General features: G+C 42.6%; 2 protein-coding genes across 17 annotated transcripts; one reads left to right on the top strand and one right to left on the bottom strand.

Annotated features, from left to right (window-relative positions):
• Positions 1-192: 192 nt before the first annotated feature.
• ZDHHC4 (zinc finger DHHC-type containing 4) lies at positions 193-8,778 on the top strand. Of its 5 annotated transcripts, none has more exons than XR_003256792.1 (7): positions 193-738; positions 3,117-3,190; positions 4,904-5,082; positions 5,213-5,338; positions 6,005-6,249; positions 7,042-8,119; positions 8,703-8,778. XR_003256792.1 is itself a non-coding variant. In XM_026086411.1 (6 exons), exons 1-6 carry the CDS (start codon positions 616-618, stop codon positions 7,324-7,326), a joined length of 1,032 nt encoding a protein of 343 aa, XP_025942196.1. In that variant the 5' UTR covers positions 193-615; the 3' UTR covers positions 7,327-8,718. The 5 variants fall into 5 exon arrangements, 2 of the variants coding, with proteins under 2 accessions (XP_025942196.1, XP_025942217.1); XR_003256793.1 differs by having other exon boundaries at positions 7,042-7,931; positions 8,063-8,718; XR_003256794.1 differs by having other exon boundaries at positions 7,042-7,601; positions 8,063-8,718.
• On the bottom strand, positions 1,273-18,919 carry E4F1 (E4F transcription factor 1). Of its 12 annotated transcripts, none has more exons than XR_003256787.1 (19): positions 18,748-18,919; positions 18,236-18,387; positions 18,000-18,096; positions 17,398-17,603; positions 17,064-17,184; positions 16,627-16,779; positions 15,993-16,159; positions 15,249-15,476; positions 14,818-14,923; positions 13,705-13,922; positions 13,134-13,332; positions 11,708-11,868; positions 10,814-10,876; positions 9,647-10,123; positions 8,725-8,872; positions 7,201-7,294; positions 5,028-5,110; positions 4,514-4,645; positions 1,273-4,074 (listed from the first exon to the last, which is right to left on the bottom strand). XR_003256787.1 is itself a non-coding variant. In XM_026086346.1 (14 exons), exons 1-14 carry the CDS (start codon positions 18,902-18,904, stop codon positions 9,776-9,778), a joined length of 2,376 nt encoding a protein of 791 aa, XP_025942131.1. In that variant the 5' UTR covers positions 18,905-18,919; the 3' UTR covers positions 9,020-9,775. The 12 variants fall into 12 exon arrangements, 2 of the variants coding, with proteins under 2 accessions (XP_025942131.1, XP_025942178.1); XR_003256784.1 differs by having other exon boundaries at positions 1,273-4,106; XR_003256786.1 differs by having other exon boundaries at positions 1,273-3,398; positions 3,557-4,645.
• Positions 18,920-19,238: the final 319 nt, after the last annotated feature.

The following is a 19,238-nucleotide window of genomic DNA, read 5'->3' on the forward strand; positions in this document are numbered from 1 at the left end:
GAGCCGCCCTCCTGCCTGGTGCCCCCCGGGCCTGGTCCCCTCACAGGGCCGCGGGCCTCGACGGGGGGGGCGGTGCCCCCGGGTGCTGCCTGCGGTGGGTCCCCTGGGGTTGTCCCCTGCCCCCCGGGGGTGTCCCCTGTCCCGGTGCCCCCCCATGTCCTCTGTAATGGGTCCCCTAGGGGTGTCCCCTGCCCCCCGCGTGTCCCCTGGGGGTGTCCCCTGGCCCCCAGTGTCCCCGGGTGTCCCCTGGAGGTGTCTTCTGCCGCGGGTACCCCCGGATTTTGTGTCCCTGTCCCCCCCCAACAGGTCCGTTTTAATAGGATGCCGCGTGGCCCTCTGAGATTTCTGTTGGCGTATGCTTTCTAAAACACTCTCTGTGCCTGGTCGGGGGCTGCACAGAAATATATAAATAACATCTTGAAATAAATGCTTTGGCCTCAGGGAGGGGATTTGTGCAGATTGCCTGGACTTCGAAATGCTTCGTTCCTCTGTTTTGGTGATTTGGTAAACCGTATGAAGCATTTCTAGGCCCAGGCACTGATGTAGGAAGACTAGGTAAAGACGGCACTGAGCGAGGCACTAATAAGCTCCTGCTGTTGCATTGCAGGACTCAGGATGGACTTTCTGACTCTATTCTTGATGTATTTGTGTTTTGTTCTCACTACTATTATTCTAGTCTGCATCTACTCCAGAAGGAAACAGAGTTTCCTTGCACRAAGTGTCAATGGTGCAGCCCAGGTAAGGAGCTGAGCTTTGGGAAGGATGATCGTTTCCTGTTCTGGTGGCGTCTCCCGGTTCATCATGCTAAAATCAGTGCAACTGACATTTCTCCTACATAAAAAATGCTAGCATACGTGTTTGGAATGGTGAGATGCTGTATTTCGTATTCCACCCCATTTTGACCACGACTTTTAGGGAAATGCTAATTGGGATCAGAAATAGGAAAGTGCTTCCTTTCACCTGTTGAAATCTCATCCAAGCAGGTAGTAAAAAAGCATTGACGTCTAATGGCTAAAGGATATCCTGTTTATAGATTCACCAGTCTGGCTGCCTACAGTAACCACAAAATAGTAGTAAGGACAGAACTTCTCACGATACTAAAATTATGTTGTTCAGTGGCACCATAACACATGAGCTTTAAGAAATTAGATAATAATAATAAGGCCCCAAGTATTTGCAATTTGGTACTATTTGCTGCTCTAATTAAGAGGAAAGTGGTGGGGGATGTTATGAGAATAAAAGTGGAGAGAGAGTTATAACTGATGGCAAGTATTTTAGGAAAAACTCTTTAATGTGAGTCTATAATAATGCTGCATGCTGTTGTTTCCTAAGAAAGAGAGGGGATGAAGAGCTTTAAAAGAACATTAAGAATTGGCTYTTTGCTGTAAAAACAGAGAGAATGAATTGAAAAGGCACCAGCTTATATTTCTGTCTTTTGGACTGTGTCTGAATGGGGGGAAAAAAGAAGTGTAGCATTCTAGGCAGGGAAAGGATAAGGGAATTATTTAAGTTGTGATAATGTTTTTAGTAATATTTAGTTATATGAGTCTAAACAGACTTTGATTTTTGTTATTAGTATTATATTTTCTTTTCATTTTTTATTATAGGCACTTAGATCACTGTGCAGAGAAATTTGTTATTGTCTCACATTACTTAATAGGTACTTGTACGAAATGTGTAACAATTAGCTATTAAAATTCTACTATGGTGTAAAAGTCACTGTCTGGAGAAATATAATTGATACTTGTATGCATGAAATAATTAAAGGCAGTCCTAAATAGTTTCTCTATATGCTGTATTTTAAATTCATTTCTGACTGTAAATAATGAAGTGGATAAGCCTGAAAGTTTGTTGAAGTTGTTTGATTGCATTATTTTAAGGTCCTTTAAAGTGTTTATTGTGAGCAATACAAAATAAACTTACACACACCGCAGCTGTTTCTGTCTCTCTGACAAGTCACCTTCCATCCCACTGATCTGTTTTCTATGCTGCCAGTGATTCACTAGAGCAAGATGGTTATATTCATTATATAGGTCTTTTCATATTCATACTTTCTTAGTTCCATAGTCATTGCAAGCACAAATCATATGTAAGAGCCTTTTGCTTTGGTGTAAGGGATCTCTGAAATACAAGGGATTACTGTATGTAGGGGAATACTGGGTGTTTCGGGTTTTGAACATAGTGYTACCCTGTAATTAACACACATAGAGTTAATTTAAATTTGAATTCACCAGTTCCATAATGTGCTGCTTTTCTGTCTAGTCGTGTCTAATGTGCCTCCTACTGCAGTATACAAGCTCTTTTTATAAAGATCTGTGACTTAAACTGCTGGTATAAGGCATACCACTTGAAAGAAAAATATTTAACATCTTCCCGAACCTCCATATGCTTTTTGCCTTGTGGTCTTTCACATCTAAGATGAAAAGCTCTGACTGCATATTTTCTTTCCATGTCTGCTAGAAATAGGGTCAGCTGCTCTAATTCTTCCACCACTGATAGAGCAGAGTGTTGCTATAGAGATATGTCATCTTCTGAACAGCAGAGTTAAACAATTCCACGGTCGCAGACTTTTGCCAAGAATTTCACTGAAAGAAGACAGGCGGTTTTCTTCTTCATTGTGCCTAGCTGTTTTTGAAGTGGCAGTTAGACAGACAGGGAGCTATCAGACTGCATRGTATTCAAACTAGAAGAAAGTGCTATTTTTTTCCTGGAGGATAGCAGGCTTTCTCCCTTTTCTTATCTCCGTTTACATCTGTCAGATGTCCTGATGAAGGTCATTGCAGTTTAGAAATCGCTCGGTTCTATCCCCTGCTTAACCACTTACCCAGTCTGTAACCTGATATAAGCTCCTTACAACTTTCACGCATTAACCCAGATCAATTTGTTTGTGCCTATTGGTCTGACAAGAATACATTAGCACCTCACTCCCATTTTGAAAACCCCAGCAAGGTTCTTGCCTGTATTTTTAGGAGCTCATATGCCCCTGAAGATGAGCTTCTTCCCAGTGATATGGAATGGTGATATGAGGGATTAGGTGACTTGTATTTTTCTTTGAATTTTTCACAAGGAAGAAGTGATGTGCAATTCAGATAACACAGTGTTTCTGTTTGCTTCAGGTATTGTCATTTGTAATCCCCACACGGCTTCAAAGAATGACACAGAAGGTGCTTCACAGGCTCTTCCACACACGGTATTTCACTTTTTTAACCTTTTGACATTATTTTTTGCTACTGTTTCTGACTATTATTGGTGGCTTCCTCCCACTTCTACTGTCAAAGCTTTCGCGTCATCTTCAGATATTCTTTGTCGGGAGTACTTGTCAGGGATTACAGATTCCCTTTAAGGTTTGCTGTGCTGTTCTCTTTCTGTTCCTTGCTTATGGTTGAGAAGATGGTGCCCTGAAACGTTTGGATAGATTTGAAAAATAAACATGATGTGGCTCCGTAGCTTCCAGTGTAACAGATGTTGGTCACACTGACTGGAGACTGCGATCATGGAAGATTTAAAACAAACTCCCCGGCAGCCGCAGAACAAGTTTAGACAGGACTAGTGATACCTGTTCTCCCTCGCCCTCGGAGCGCACAGTCCGGCAGCTAGGATGTCCAGGTGGCACGAAGGGAGGCTGCTCAGCGGCCACTGTACAGCCGGGCGTATGAAGGTGACGCCAATTTTGTAGTATCCTGTAAACTTTGGTGCTTAGGATCTGCTCCAGGAGCTATTTCAGTACCCTTCCTTTGGGGGCGCACCGACTCTAATATGGAGGCAGTTCAGGAGCATAATCTTTATGGCTGGTGAACGTACGCTGCTGCTGTTTTGTTGCCTGCTGTTCAGATTCTCTTGTGTTAAGTTAGCACAGCCCGAGAGAGTGGTTACACTGTCAAACGTGCTGTCAGCAGCAGAGCGATTATCTGATGAGCCTAATGTTGTTGTCATTGCTAGATTAGGCTGTGTGCTGGAAGCACTTCAATCCTCCATGCACGCCCTTCAACTGCGCCATGTTATTAAGGAAGAGGTTTTTCAGTTCATGCAGGAGTGCAGTGAGGCGCAGCACCTGGAGCGTATCTTGGTGTAACCCTGCAGCAGAGAGGAGGATCCTCAGGGTCTTGCTGGATTGCACATAGAAATGGTGTACAGGAGAGCAGTGAGAGAGCAGCAGAGGAGAGCTTTTCTGTAACAGAGTTCAGGCTGTACTAAAATACACATTGCTAGTTCTTTAAAACTGGTAATATTGGTGCCTATCAAACTGATGTATAATGCAAAGAACTGTGGTAAATGAACATTGCTCTCCTAATGCGTGGCTTTTCTGAGCACCTCTTCTCAGGGCTGCTGAAAGCTGTTGTTCAGTGTGATGTTTCCCGAACAAACCTGCATGCCAAACGTTTATGCAGCTTTTCTAGTAGAAGCTGTAGTCTGTTTACAGATTGGAATTAGTGTTCACCATTGCTGACCTCCCACCACACTTCCTTTTGTAGTGGCTGCTGAAATGATTATTATTACTGTTTTTTAAGATTACCTTTTACTGGGATTTTCTTTGCTTTCAGAGCAGCACAAAGCAATGTCTTCTGGCAGAATATTGCATGGCCTGTTGCTGTGGCATGTTTTGGCAGCACAAAGGGATTATGAGACTTTGCACTTGACTCATTACCTGATGGAAAAAAATCCAAAGAACAAACCAATAACGAAAGTGAATTTAGCTGGGAGATTTAAAGGAGTATATGTGGGAAAAAGGGAAGGAGAAGCAGTTGGCCGGAGAGATCACTATTAAMAGGCAATCCATGCTGGCCTGAAAACTAAAAGAGGTGTTCCCTTGCATTTGGAAAGTCTTTGCTGACCACCACAAAATGTACTTGATCTGTTAATCTGGATGATGAGTATTAAATACACTGTCGCCTTCCCGTTACAGGAACTGTTTGTTTGTTGTCCTGCATATAGCCTTGCAAGCGGCAGTTTATGGTGAATACACATGGGAAGTGTTTGGGTACTGCTGGGAGCTGGAGTTCCTCATCCACCTCCTGCTGCTACCCTACCTGCTGCTGGCCATGAATACGGCGTTCTTCATTCTCTGCTCTCGGGCCAATCCTGGTAAGCTCACGCCGATTGTGAGTTGTAGCTGTTTGAAAATGGAATTTAAAAAATGTTACGAATACCAAGTACTTGCTTGATTTTTTTTTTTTTGGAGGAAACTACTATTACAGTTTTGTTTCTTTCACAGGTATAATAACAAAATCAAATCATGCACCATTAATTAAGATTTATGCATATGATGCTGTATTATTTCAGAAAGGTATCGTGTGCCCTACATGCAACATGGAGAAACCAGCCAGATCAAAACATTGCAGTAAGAATCTTAATTTCATGAACAAGCATAATAGTAATAATACTTTTGCAAATTAACTCTCCATCCATAACTGCAGTTCGCACAACATCTGTCCTGTTATGCAGCTGACTGCCCACAGTGTTTTGTTCATTTTCAGGAGGGTCCCAGATCACTGCTGCCCTTTGCCCATCCATGGGGCTTGTTCTTCTAATTACTGTCACAGAGATTACTAGTTCTGAGGGTGTCATTTGGGGTCAGGGATAGGCAAATTTTAAGCATCTAAAGGCTAAATGAAAAGTTGTCACCTCCCAAGAGTTCAGATTTTGTGTTTATCTTGCAAAATTTGCTGTTATCTTCATCACTTAAARCAGGGAGGTACTGTCTCTACCTTTCGTGTGCTTTGTTAGGCAGTGCTGTCAGAGAAACCCAAATGCTTGAGCTGCAGTCTTGGTTGGTGAGTAGGAGAGGAAATGAACTTCAGATCAGTTAGTGGTTTGGGGTTTTTTTGGTGATATGTGATTGAAATTAAATTATTTGCTTAAAAAGCTACCATTATAAAGAAAGATAGTGAAACATGACCATATTTCTCTCTTTCTTGGATGAAAAACTAAACTATACTGTGTAAAAATGGTATTGATTACTTAAAAGCCAAATAACTGAACTGTCTTGTCACTCACTTTCGATCAGGTTTATGTAATATCTGTGTACATCGTTTTGATCACCACTGTGTGTGGGTCAACAACTGCATAGGTGCCTTCAATACAAAGTATTTCTTCCTTTACCTGTTTACACTGACTGCTATGGCTGCAAACATTGCGATCATCACAGCAGCATTTCTCATCCAAGTGGTGCTGCTGTCAAATATGATGCATGGAAGTTACATTGATGACCAAGGACAAGAGCATGCTATTGAGATTCTCTTTCTCATTCAGGTAAGTATATGCTATCTGGGTTCTTAGCCAAAAAAAAAAAAAAAAGGCTTATCTCAGCATTTTCTTTCAGGAATCTTTTAAATCCAGGTGTTTTCAGAGACAGAACGTGGGCAGACTGTGGTTGGTAACCAGCTTATATAGTTAATTAAGTTTAGAAAGCTGAGATTGCAGAATACTTTAAAGATATGGCATTTTTCTACAAGCACTGCCTTCAGCTCTCCTGTTCTCTGGATTTTTGTCTCCAGATTGCTTTCACTCAACCCATCTGATCCGTAAAGAATGACTTTACATTCCAGTGACCATCTACTGCAGTAACATTTGTGAAACTGTTTACAATCCTTGAGATAGATAGCCTACTGGAGATAGTAAAGCAGGACCCTACTGCCGTGGACTTGAGATATTTGAGTATTTTCTCTCACTTACAAACAAATGGTGGCTTTGAGTCACTGTAGCATTTGAGTCACTTGTATTTTGATCCCCTCACTCTTTCTGTAATATGGCAGTGAGGTGATAAGCAGCAAAATCTCCAGTATTAAATGTACACATTCAGAGATGTATGGACATTAAAAAAAAACTTGCTATTATGCAGGGTTATGCAAGGAAGTGATCCAATTAGGAATGTACCATCACTGCCCTGGATGGAGGATGGGGCTATGACCTTTTTTCTGGGGCTGCACAGTGACGAGTGTGTATGTACTCTCATTTCAGATGACCTGTCGCAGCAGCTCTTATGTCCCCATCTGATTTAGCGCTCCAACTTTTTAACTAAGTTATTATTTTCTTTCTTTGCAGCACCTTTTCTTGACTTTTCCTAGGATTGTCTTCATGCTTGGTTTTGTTATTCTTCTCACTCTTGTACTGGGAGCGTACTGCTGTTTCAATGTATACTTGGCCTTAACCAACCAAACATCCAATGAATGGTATAAATCGAGAAGATATGGATGTTCTCACCATCTAGCAYTGCAGCCTCAGGACAGACGAGTTATCTACAGAAATATTTATTCTAACGGAATCTGGATGAATTTAAAGGAAATCTTTCAGCCTCCTACAGTATTGGAAAGAAAGAAGAAAACATAAAGATATTACTCTTTAAATATGCATTTTTTTTTTACTTTGTCTAAAAGACTGTTTCAGCAGCAAGCTTTGTGGTCCCAAAGGATTTTTGTAAAAAGATTATTGTATTTCCATTAAGTATTAAAAATAATTGGAAAATACATTTTCATAAAGCTGACTAGTCTTCATAAAACTAGAATGCTTGCAAGTTTGTCTGTAACACTACCCAGACCGGTTGTGACAATGACCTGTTAGTCTCTTCAGACGTGATTGCCGTACAGAAGCAGGCTGTACTGGAGGTAGGTTCAGCTAATGAACATATACATGAGGAACTCTTTTTATTTTTATGGTTACTGTTTGTAAACTGCATAATAYATACCACTGTATAATAGGCAAAATGAGCTCCTAAGTTATCTTGGCTTATCATAAATGGGCAATTCCTGCAGTAGACCTTCCAGGGATAGAGTTGTGTCACACATGAGGAAGTGGTMAATGCCTGAATGCACTGATTTGTCAATTATTCACATTTTGTTTCCCCTGCAGGAAAATAGCTCACAGCTGACTGCAATATTCTGATTAACAATGCCTCAGAAGAGCAGCTATTTAAGATACTTTATTCCATTTTTTTGGTGAGATCTCTGAGGTTAAGATCAATCCTCTGTTTCCTTGTTAGAGGAGGGACTAATAGTGAATTTGCTGGCATGGAGAAAGAGGTTTGGTCCAGCTTACTGAAATGAATCTTTTTCTGTGTCTACACTAGCAAGGGAAGAGCTAACAAAGAAACATCGTGATCTTTGAAGAAACGTTTCATCTTTTTGTAAGTACCGTTACATTTGACAAATAACTTATTCCACGTTACTAACAGTAATGGGTTATTCATAAGTATTTAACTGAAGAGGCATGATTACTGGCAGAATCTTAACCTGTGGAATCAGTGTTGTTAGACTACAAATTCAAACTAGTATAGAACACCTTGATTTCAGAAAGGAAAATAGTAGAAGTACTACTACTTCTTATCTGCTAAATCTCTTTTTAACACCCATCTCCARCTCCTTCAAAATGAGATTCCATTGCAGCTGCAGAGCCACTAAAATGGTAGACTTTTAGACAATTTCAGCATCCTGAGAAGGGTATTAGAAATTTGCTGCTGAACTGTGGAGATACATAATTCTGGCCAATTACAAACTTAATCCCTCTGGCATTCCTCATCTTCAGTCCATTGTTTAGCATCTGTTTTCAACCATGTCTCAGGTATCTCTTTGTATTTTGGCCATTTTGCAGCAGGAGAAATTACAGTTTTTGAGCCTTTTTCCTGGGCTGCCTGCTTGCAATCACTAGACAGGCCACTTTAAAAGCATAGTGGTAACACAGGCTTCTGGTCTTGTACTGGCATTGTCTAGGTGAACTCCGAAAGACACTTACCAGTGTCCCTCAAGAAAACAATCTGCCTCGAGGATGGAAGACAGAAGTAARTGATGTCTATGCAGGTGACTTTCTGAAACCCCTCCACCTCAGACTTTAACCACAGATTGCTGTAAAGTTCTCTGGAGTATAGAAGTTTGTGGTTGTTCTGTGAAAAATTGAATGTGTTTGACTCACCCAATGATTAAACACATTGTTAAGTGGCCCCATTATCTTCTCCTTCCAGAAATTCTTCTCTGGGTCATAAACTCAATACAGCAGAAACAGGAAAAATATAAGAAAAGCTTTAAATAACTTTATTTTTATAAATGTATTTATTTACATGCCAAAGCTGTACAATAGGCAATTAAAAATCTGTATATGATTAAAAAAAAATTCATGTACAGTATGGCTTTACACACCAACAGGCTAGCTCTCAGAGTAGCCTGTTTGGCATTGCAAGGGTACAATGATGCATTCTTTCATAGACCAGTACATAAGACTAGTTATCCAGGAAAACAAAAAAAACAAAAAACCAAAAAACCTGCAGTACCATGCCTTTGGAGGACTAAAGTAGTGAGGTTAAAGGCATGAAAGTCTTCAAGTGGTGGTGAATTCACACCAGAAGTCCTTAGGTTTGGTTTTCTTGACTTGTTTTAATGCATACGATTAAGTTATGTAGTCTCTTATGAGACACAACATACTTGCTTCACTTTCTGAATTCTTTCAGACACCAGAACACTATTGTCCTGTGGTCAGAGGTAAATGCTTTGCAAAGGATAGTCCTTTATTTGAGGCARCTGTACAAAATACTGAGTTAGACTGTCAAATACGACATATCAGTCACTTCCACAGTATAACCATGCAGAGGCTTTTAACTACTGTTATTTCCATTTTAAACAGAAAACATTTCAGGGCTGAACCATCCTGTTAAGCCACTTACCTATAGAAGCATTCACTCCCTTGCTCTGTGAACAAYTGTAACGGCAAACTTAGGACCGATCAAATTTCCCAAATTCGAGAAAAATAGTAATTTTTATATTAAGGTCTGTCATCCACTGCATGCTGTTCATTATACAATCACAGTCTGGACTTCCACCTCCCCCTCCTGGGAGGCGATCACAAACTCTCCTGCATGTTCCATTATTTCAATGTCCTCAGACGCAACCATTGTCACCGTCGCTTCTTCCGTCTCAATGCTACCCTCTGTGGTCAGCACCGCTCCTTCTCCGATGGCCGAAGCCAGCGTCATAGCGACCTGCTCCGTGAGGCTTTCGGGGGTCGCTATGGTGATTGTGTCTGCAGCATCTGTGCTTACTTCAGAGTTTTCTGCCACTGTAACATTCTGTACAATGATCTGGTGACCAGAGTTTGCTTGATTTACTATTTGTTGCACAACCTTCATAATGTGGCTGTCAACCTACATTCAGAGAAAAGAGGCCAGGTTATTTCATGATTTGTTGTAATGTATTAAAAGTAGAGAAAATTATCATAGGTATAAACAGTGTCTGGTGACAAACAGTGCAGTAAAAAAAGCAGCATTTAATTCCAGCTTAGTCCGGCCATTCACTGAAGTTCTCATTATCACCCCGAGAACAGGACTCTCCCAGAACACGTCGCACCTCACGTCACGTAAGGTGCTTTGCCAGGAGGGTGTTTCCTCCAGTAAGTCAAACTTCGGTTTATAGGAAAATCTTGACAGTGCACACCCAGACATTCAAACTTGATGAACTACAATTCGGGAGACTAGCCAGCCTCTGATTTTGCAACAACCATGACTATTTCTAGCATTCAGGAATTCCTTAAGAGAATCATTTCCCAAAGGCTGAAGTGTTAATGTACAACTCTATTTACCTGGCAGGTAGGCTCTTGTGCATTAAAGCTATGCAAGTTACTAGCCACCATTGCTGAGAGGAAACGGGGTCAGACCTTTGGTAAAATCCAATATGGCCAGTATTATGTTTTCACACAGACAGGTCTGCAAAATTGCAGTTGCAGGTAAATGAATTACTTGAGGCTGGGTTTATTTAGCATGACTTTCAGACACTAAAAGGAAATCATTTCATCTACAGCGAGGTCCCAAAAAGAGTAGTTTATGTGTCTGCTTTACCTCATGTCTTGTTCCCTCTATTATTTCAGCAGCTTCACTGGTCTCCATGTCTTCAGTAGCAGTCTTGAAATACAAAATATGATTCCTTTTTTAGATTATAAAAAAATCTTTTACTTCCAAGATGTAAGACAGTAAGATCTTCTACAAAAATCTTCCTGTTTTCCCCCTCCATGATGCAGTAACTTCTCTAAAGACAACAACTCCCTGAAGTTCCCTCCAAACCCCATTATCAAGATCTACTTAAAAGTAATGCAGAGTGCTCACAAATAGCTGAAAGAACATCCTCTCTCAGCAGGACCCTGCCAACTGGCAGATTCTTCTCCCATTGGTAGCAGCCACAATGTTTACTATGGCAGTACTAAAGGGACTCAACAAATGGACTGTGTTATATCCTGCACAGATAGGAGCTGGCTCTTTGTCAGAGAGGGAAAAAGAGAAATGCATCATTCAGTTGCTTCTGGCAGCCACAGCCAGTTAAAAACAACTGAGTTTATTTTGGACAAAATAAGCTAAATGGAGACGGGAGAAAAGGGTAGGTGAAAGTTGAGGGAAAGTTGAAGCAAATGTCTGAGGGCAGGAAATCCAGAATAGTCTAAAGTTTTCAGTGTCTGAACCTTCTGATTAACTGCTGTCAATCTTCCCTACACTCATTTTCCTGCCTCAGTCACATGCAGGACTTCAGGAGGGAGAGGGAATATGCTCCAGGTGGTCTCTTTCTGAGCAAAATCACTCCTACTTTTTTCTAGGATCACACAGGCAGGGATAGCACTGGTTAGATTCTGTTTTACCTTTTCCCAGAAGTCCAGACGAGGAATATGCACACCTATGCAGCTTTTAATTGACAAAACACTGTGCTAAGTTCAGAACAACACAACTCTCTGCCCTACTTCTTACCTCAATGATGTATTCCTGAGTGTCTGCCACCACTGAAGAAAATTCTACCAAAACAGTATGAGGATCTTCAGAAATGACTGTTGCAGCTAAGTTGTCAGCTGACTGACTCTCCTCAGACACCATCACTTCTTCGACCTCCTTCAAAGCAAGCAGGCAGCCACCTGAATGGTATTCCAAAAATGCCAGAAAAACTAGATCTTTTGTAACCAAATCAGATATCAGGAGTACCTGTCAAATACTGTGCAGCACTAATGAGATCCCTTTAACAGAATGTCCCTGTCAAATGACCAGCAGTTAGACAACAGTCTCTAACACTACAAAGCCAGGCCAAATAATGGCCTAGGTGAGGCCCATGCTACACCGGACAAAGAACTGAGCCTCAAGTAGAGCGACTGTACAGTCCAGTTTCAAGAAATATGCAACTAAACACAGATGTGTGAAGTCATATAGGACTTCAAAAGTCATATGTAAAAAACATACAATAGATTTAAGAGTTTTGGTAGGTTTTAAGAAGTATACTTAATTACTGATGAYGCATATAATTTCAATAGGTACTCAGGAAATTCTTTTTCCCCCCCAGTAAGCATGTACGGTCCTTTACAATCTGTGTGCATCATCATCACTACCTAAAGAAGTTTGAAAATCCATGCTTACAAGCTAAACAAGAGAAGCAACTCCAGCACCACTAATCTGATTAGATGGGATTATCTGTAAGTACTTAGTGTACTTAAGACATCTTCCTAGCAAAACATTATTTCATGTTTTTACAGGATTTCATATAAAAAAAATGAGTATTAATTTAATGTCAAGAAACCAGTGGGCAAGTTTAACCATAGCAGTATATGCTAAATCCTAAGTTTTGCTGAGTCTTCTCAACTCTTCTCCAACACAGAAATCAAGCTCCTTCTGACATTACTTTCTAAAAATGCTTATTTTCTCCCTTTTTGTTTATAGCCTTGAAACAGAACCATTTCAAGATGCAGGGCAGAGACTCTGGTACAATATAGGGTCTCTCTCCCCCATTTAGGGCAGCAGCTACACTTCAGAGACCACTTAAAGCAGAGTTTGGAGCAGAGAGTCCACAGTGCTCCTGTGGTTAAATTCTTAATAGAAATTCTGTTTTGGTTATCTTCCCCTTTAGATTATCCAGCTTTTATATTAGAACTGCTCTGCAGTTACTTGTTCAGCATGGTTTTTGGTCAGAAGTGTCACAGCAGAAATACTCATTAATGTAGATTAACAACAAAAAAAAAATGCATCTCCTCTTCTGACGCAGCTGAGATGCAGGTAAACAAAAGGCCATGGATGAAAATCATTAGACCTTTTCTAAACATTTAACACCACGCTAAAAAATCATTACCATTCAAACAAAAAGCAGCTTGTGCAAACCAAATCATAAAAGAACACACACACTGCCATCTCTCACCTTTGGTCTTTAAGTGCCTGTTGAGAGTGCCATGTTCTGCAAACCCTCGTCCACACTTGTAACACTTAAAAGGCTTCTCACCCGTGTGATGGCGGATGTGACGGACCAGTGAGCCCTTTTCCCGAAAGCCCCGGCCGCAGTACTGACATACRTAAGGTTTATCTTCCAAATGCGTACGGAAGTGAACTTGCTGGGCATTCTGTACAAAGAGATGCAACAGAAGAGCAGCTAAAGGGAATGAAACTCAGGCAAGGAGTATTTTAGCTTCCATTGTAACAGTCAGCATCTTTGAGGACTTCTTCTCATCTACAACATGACAAAGATGTGTTTGCATTATTTTTATGTAAATTTTTCATACATGGAGGAACAGTTTCCTCCCAAATGTAAAGATTTATTAAGACTCTTCCTCTTTTCCTCACTAAAACAAAAACACCTTCTGGAGCTTCTGCCCTTATCAAAGGCAAGTGAACTGGGGCATTTATTTTTTCAACAGCAAAGCCTGCTAACTTCGCCCAAACACGGCTCTGGAAAGGAAAAGTCTAAAGGGAAGCTTGTTTTGAAAGGGGCACACCTTTGTCTTGTAACGCTTGCCGCACTTTGGACAGGAATATGGCCGTTCATCAGAATGCACCCTGCGGTGCCCCTTGACGTGTGCAATGGTCTTGTAGAGCTTGCCACACTCTCCACAGCGGAAACGGCGTTCATTCACGTGCACTTCTTGATGCTTTTTTAACAGATAGCCTTTCGTGAACTCTTTGCCACACTCCTCACACTTAAAAGGCTTGTAATCTGGAGAGAGAGAAAATGCAGCACATGGTTGATGCAGGACAGACAGCAGTATCGAAGCAAGAAAATTCTGCAGTCGTTGCTGCACCCAAATGGCACCACTCAATGTCAGAGGAAGTGAAATACCCTGTCACTACACAGTAAGAAATCAAAGTGATTTTACCCACCAGCAGCAGCAGCTCAGGTCAAAATTATCAGGCTAATAAAAATGGTGCTGTTATTCACTTCAGGTCTTACAGGAAGCAAAGCTTGTCTTAAGCCCGTTCCTGGTGTTGCTGTCTGTAAAGATCACAGCTAACTGATGGATGAAGAGGTCACAGAGGCCCTTCTCTCAACACAAGCAGAAGGCAGGGAAAAAGCTTGTCCCTTTGCCGACTGCAYTGCCCTCTTATGCAGTTAAGCCCTTTCCAGATGAATATCCAGTGCATGCCAGGAGAAAAAATTCTTGCAGGATTCTAACCTGGAGAAGGAGGGAAGTGATGTTTTCAGTTGAGCGTATGGCCTTCGTCCCATTCCAAAATGAATTCACCTCAAACATTGCTCTTGTGGCCTTTAGCGCCTTTCAAAGAGCTGTTCCAGCCTAACAACCTGTTCTCTCTCACTACCCTTTTTATGGGCCCCTCCACAAAATTCTGCTTCCAGGAATGCAGTGTTCACTCCACGGCAGGCCCTGAAACATGGAGCCTTCTTTATATTTTCCTTCCTTTATATTTCCCTCTAGCTTAACAGAAGTCAACTGCTCTAACCTTTTCAACATTTGCGTGTTAGGCATCAAATGAATTTGCATGGCTGAAGTATTCCTTGTGAAGACAAAGAATTTGAAACAAAGCAAGCTGTACTACATTTCAGACCATAGTAAGATGCATTTTAGACAACAGCATATGCAGTAGAACCTTACCTAAGTGTCCTTTGATGTGTGTTTCAAGGGATGTAGCTTCACTGAAGGCTTCATTACAGTGAGGGCAAACGTAACTTTTGCATCCATTTGTTCTTTCTGTATCTGTCTATTGGGAAAAAAAAAAAGTACAGCCTAAGTGTTTTTTGTACTGGTGTGTTGCTAACCACATTCCCATTAAATACACCAGTTTAGACAAGAAAGCAATCTATGTTATCAAATAGGAGAGAGAGCACTAACACCACACTTGCAGCATATTTGAAAAACGTAACTCTAAAACCCCCCTTATCCTTGACATAAAGGCACAGGCCCAGGGAGAGATGCACTGAGGATAACGTGCAGGGTGATCAGGCTAATGCTACTCTTCACAACCAAGTGCAGGCACAGAAGATAAAAAAAAGTTAACCTATTTACATAGCGAAGTACAAACATACAGACTCTGGTTGTTCTATTTCAACACACTGTTCCCCACATGGCTCCTCTTCTGCTTCCATCACTTCATTTTCTAGTTCTTCTGTAGCAGCTACAGCAGGTTCATCTGGCTTTTGCATTTCTTCCATAGCGACTCTCTCTATCACAATTCCGGAATTCCTCATGGCCTGCCTCAGCAGGTTCTCACTGTTCCCTTCCCCCTCACACGGCTGCTCCTCAGGATGTGATGGCTAAAGGGATAAACAGTCCAATGGTAAGTACAGCAAATTCAAAGTTAGCCTTTCTGTTATGACAGTAATTATTACTAAGATGACCAATGCTGTGACATAGGATAAGAGCAACAAGGGAATAAGCTTGGACTGGAGAGGAAGCCAAAGCGAATCCATAGTCTGAAAACATACAGCTCGAGGGATAAGCCTTTGTTCCTACCACAGAGTCTTGTATAAGGGCATGGTCAACAAAAACACCCTTTCAACTTATACGTCATCCAGTATGTGGTGGAAAACCCTGTGCACCCCCCTGCATGCTATACACGTACTGCTAAGTCTCATTATCAGCARATTGCCAGAAATGAGCCAGCAGTTTGCTGCCTTGGTTTTCTGATGAAAAAGGAAGCTATTTAACCGTTTATTTCCAGCACACATTTATTCTAAGCATCTAAGAAAGTGTTGTTTATGAGGTGAAATATTTCAAAATATGTCTTTGCATAAAACRCATGAAGGGTATTCAAGAGAAATGACACTCACATCTTGGTCCAGAGATTTTGCATCAACAACAGGAAGTTCCTGCATTTGGACATGAACTTCATGAAGAACATTGCCTTTTGCATCTGTCACTAGATGAATCACAGGTGAGGTCTCGATCGATTCACTCGCAATCGATGAAACTGTGTCTGTGTTTGAACTACAGGATCCTTCAAGAAAAGCAGCAGAATGAATCATTTGGCTTACTTCCAACCCCTCATCAATTTGCTGTGCCCTACAAAAACGTGTCTTGGAATATGAATATGGCAGAACGATTGCTCTCTGCTTCTACAGAGCATACCTTTTCTCATGCATTGTTCTACACAATGACACGTTTCATTTTCTAAATAAGTTTCATATGATCCAAAAAGAAAAAGCAAAAAACAAAAGAACAGTTGCCTGTTAAAACCATCTTTGTACCAGATTCTCAAACATCCTTCAAAGTCTATGCCTGGGTACATGCACTTCAAGTTAATAGATAAGGTCTGCATACAAAAATGACTTTTTCTGTATGAAAGATATAAACTCAATACCATAACAATATTTTTTCCTTAAACAAAAAAGAATTTATAGCTTTAGCACCAGCAACACACTCGGTTTTCTCAGACACAAGGCACGTATTTACAGCATCACTGACCTGCTGGCAAATCATCTTTATTGACTACTATTTCTTTGTTCATGTTGAAGCGAATTTTTTCAGTGCAAGGTGTCAGAGATTTCAGATGCCGAGTCAAAGCTCCCGATTCCCTGAAGCTTTTCCCACATTTCTTGCATTTGTAAGGTCGTTCATCTGGAAGCAGCAAGAATCAAAACAATAGTATCAAATTAACTGTAACTGGTATTAGTTTTGTATCGTGGACTTCCAGAAGAACACTGTCCAGCTTTTTGCAGCAAGTCGACCATGCTTAGCGCACAGCCTTGCATTACCTCCCAGCACCCCGCACATCAGGGAGTCTGATGTTCTCAGCTCAGCAAGAGGGAAAGCAGCAGCATATTCCACTCTGCAGCAAGCTGAAGAACCACACACTGTGCATTCCAGCAATAAGGAGCTCTTATTTCGGAGTACTGTCTTACCAGTGTGACGCCGATGGTGTCGAATCAGAGACCCTTTTGTCCTAAAGGAAGTTCCACAGAGTTTACATTCATAGTCCTTTCTGCTGCTGTGAGTGATCATGTGAGCTTTGAGGATGCTGGCCTAGGGTAAGAATTTATTTTAAAAGATGTTCCAAATAGTTAAGGAATTAACATTTCAACTGTAAAACATAAATACCCCTTTTGAAATCAGAACTTTACTTTTGAAAGCACAGCATGCAGTAAAAAACACACTTTTTATCAAGTCCTGAGATACCTCARTGTACAGCCAACCTAAACAACCTGCTAACCGGAACACAGTAAGAGTTACACTTACTGTTTTAAATGTCTTCTGGCACAATTCACATACGTATCGTCCTTCTTTATTAACCAGAAGCTTAACCTTTATCAGTTCTGTGGAAATATCCTGCTCCTGATCATCAGGATTGCCTTGATCTTCAGTGACTTCCCCATCAACACTACCATTTGGGTTTTCAAAAACATGGTCTCCTGCAACAATGACTTCTTTTATGTGCCCACTACCTAGGGAAAGTATATGAAGACAGTTACGTTCTTTACAGAAGACAGCTTTGCATGCCTGGATCAACTTATTGTTTCAGGATTTCACACACTAGGAAGGAGAAACAGGTACTTCAAAACTGGAACACAGTTCTTTATAAAGTTCTCAGTATTATAATAAAAGTATTAAAACTGACATTTCTGGAATAGAGATTTAAATCTAAGTTGTGTTAAATCTCAGCTAGGTGAGAATTGCAGAGGCGGCCGAGGGAAGCCTTTCTGTTACCTCTTTAAGATAACGTCCAAGTCCCAAGTCCCAACCATATAACATTTCATCTACCCAATTACAATGCAAATCAAACACAAGAGGACACACTGCTAACATAGCTGGGATACAGAAGCAAGTACCTCGAAGCTTACCTACTATAGCTGATGCATTGCTGATTTCCTCTGCTATTGAAGATGCTTCAACAACTATATGAGCAACAGTTATAGACTCCTCGACAGAAGGAACAACCTGTTGTAACAGATAAAGTTTTAGTAGATGAGTCTTGTTTCTTTTAAAACTATCGTGTTATTTTCTCTCCCCTCTAACCCAACAGACCATTGYGTCCTAATTATTTTGAACCACGGCTTGGGGAGAAGCTTGCTGTCACCTTTTGCACTTCTTGGTTGAGAAGACCTGCCGAGGCAGCAGTAAGAGCTTCTGGAGCGCGCTGGCAGATCTTTTGCAATTTGTGCTGAACAAATTCCTCCAAGGAGGTGAACTCCGACTGGCAGCGACCGCACTTATGGACATCATCTTCGTCTGCAATTTGAAACGGAGCCATTAGCGCTGGAAAAAACACGGCGCGTATCAAGTACAAGAGTTTACGCCGAAACTTTTTATTTTTTCCGCTCGCGGCGGTAAGCCTGCAGGCGAGGAAGAGAAGGACCGGGGCGCGGGGGCTGCAGCGGTCCGGGCCCCGACGGCAGGACGCGTTTCTGGAGAGGGACGCGGGTGGCTACCGCCGGCCGGGCCGCGGGCTGCTGCCTGTGCGGCCTGGAGAAGGGGGCGGCGGGGAGGAGGCCCCGCCAGGAGCCCTAAAACCCGCCGAGCCCGGGGGGGCTCCGGGACCCCGGCCGCCGCCTCGGCTTCCCCGGACGCGCCGCCCCGTCCCGCCAGTACCTTCCTCGCCGAAGGGCGCCGGGAGGCTGAGGAAGGCGGCGGGGCCGGCGGGGGCCGCGGCGGGGCCGGAGCCCGTGGCCGCCGCCCCCTCCCGCGCCTCGGCCGCGGCTGCCGTAAGCCCCGCCGGCCCCGCGCTCGTTGCCATCGCGGCCTCCATGTCGCAACGAGCCGCACCGCCAAGATGGCGGCTTTACGGCCGTGTCGTCATAACAACGGGCCCGCGTGTGCCGCGGGACCGGCCGCCTCAGGGGCTCGGCGGGAAACGGCGCCCCAGCGCGGGGGTTCCGGCCGCGCGCGGCGGTCCCCAGCGCCGCTCGACGGCGCTGGTGCGCGCCCCCCCCCCCCAACACCACCCGGCTTGTAGTGACCTTTGACCCCTCCGCGAGCGTGAGGGGCTCCCTCATGAGGCCGGGAGCGGGCGGGGCTGCCGGCTCGATGGCCCAATGGGCTGCGCAGCGCCTGGGGCGGGCGAGGCCGCTGCCCAATGGCAG

The sequence above is a fragment of the Apteryx rowi genome, unplaced genomic scaffold (genome assembly GCF_003343035.1).
Source record: "Apteryx rowi isolate R43461 unplaced genomic scaffold, aptRow1 scaffold_119, whole genome shotgun sequence".
Taxonomy (NCBI): Eukaryota; Metazoa; Chordata; class Aves; order Apterygiformes; family Apterygidae; genus Apteryx; species Apteryx rowi.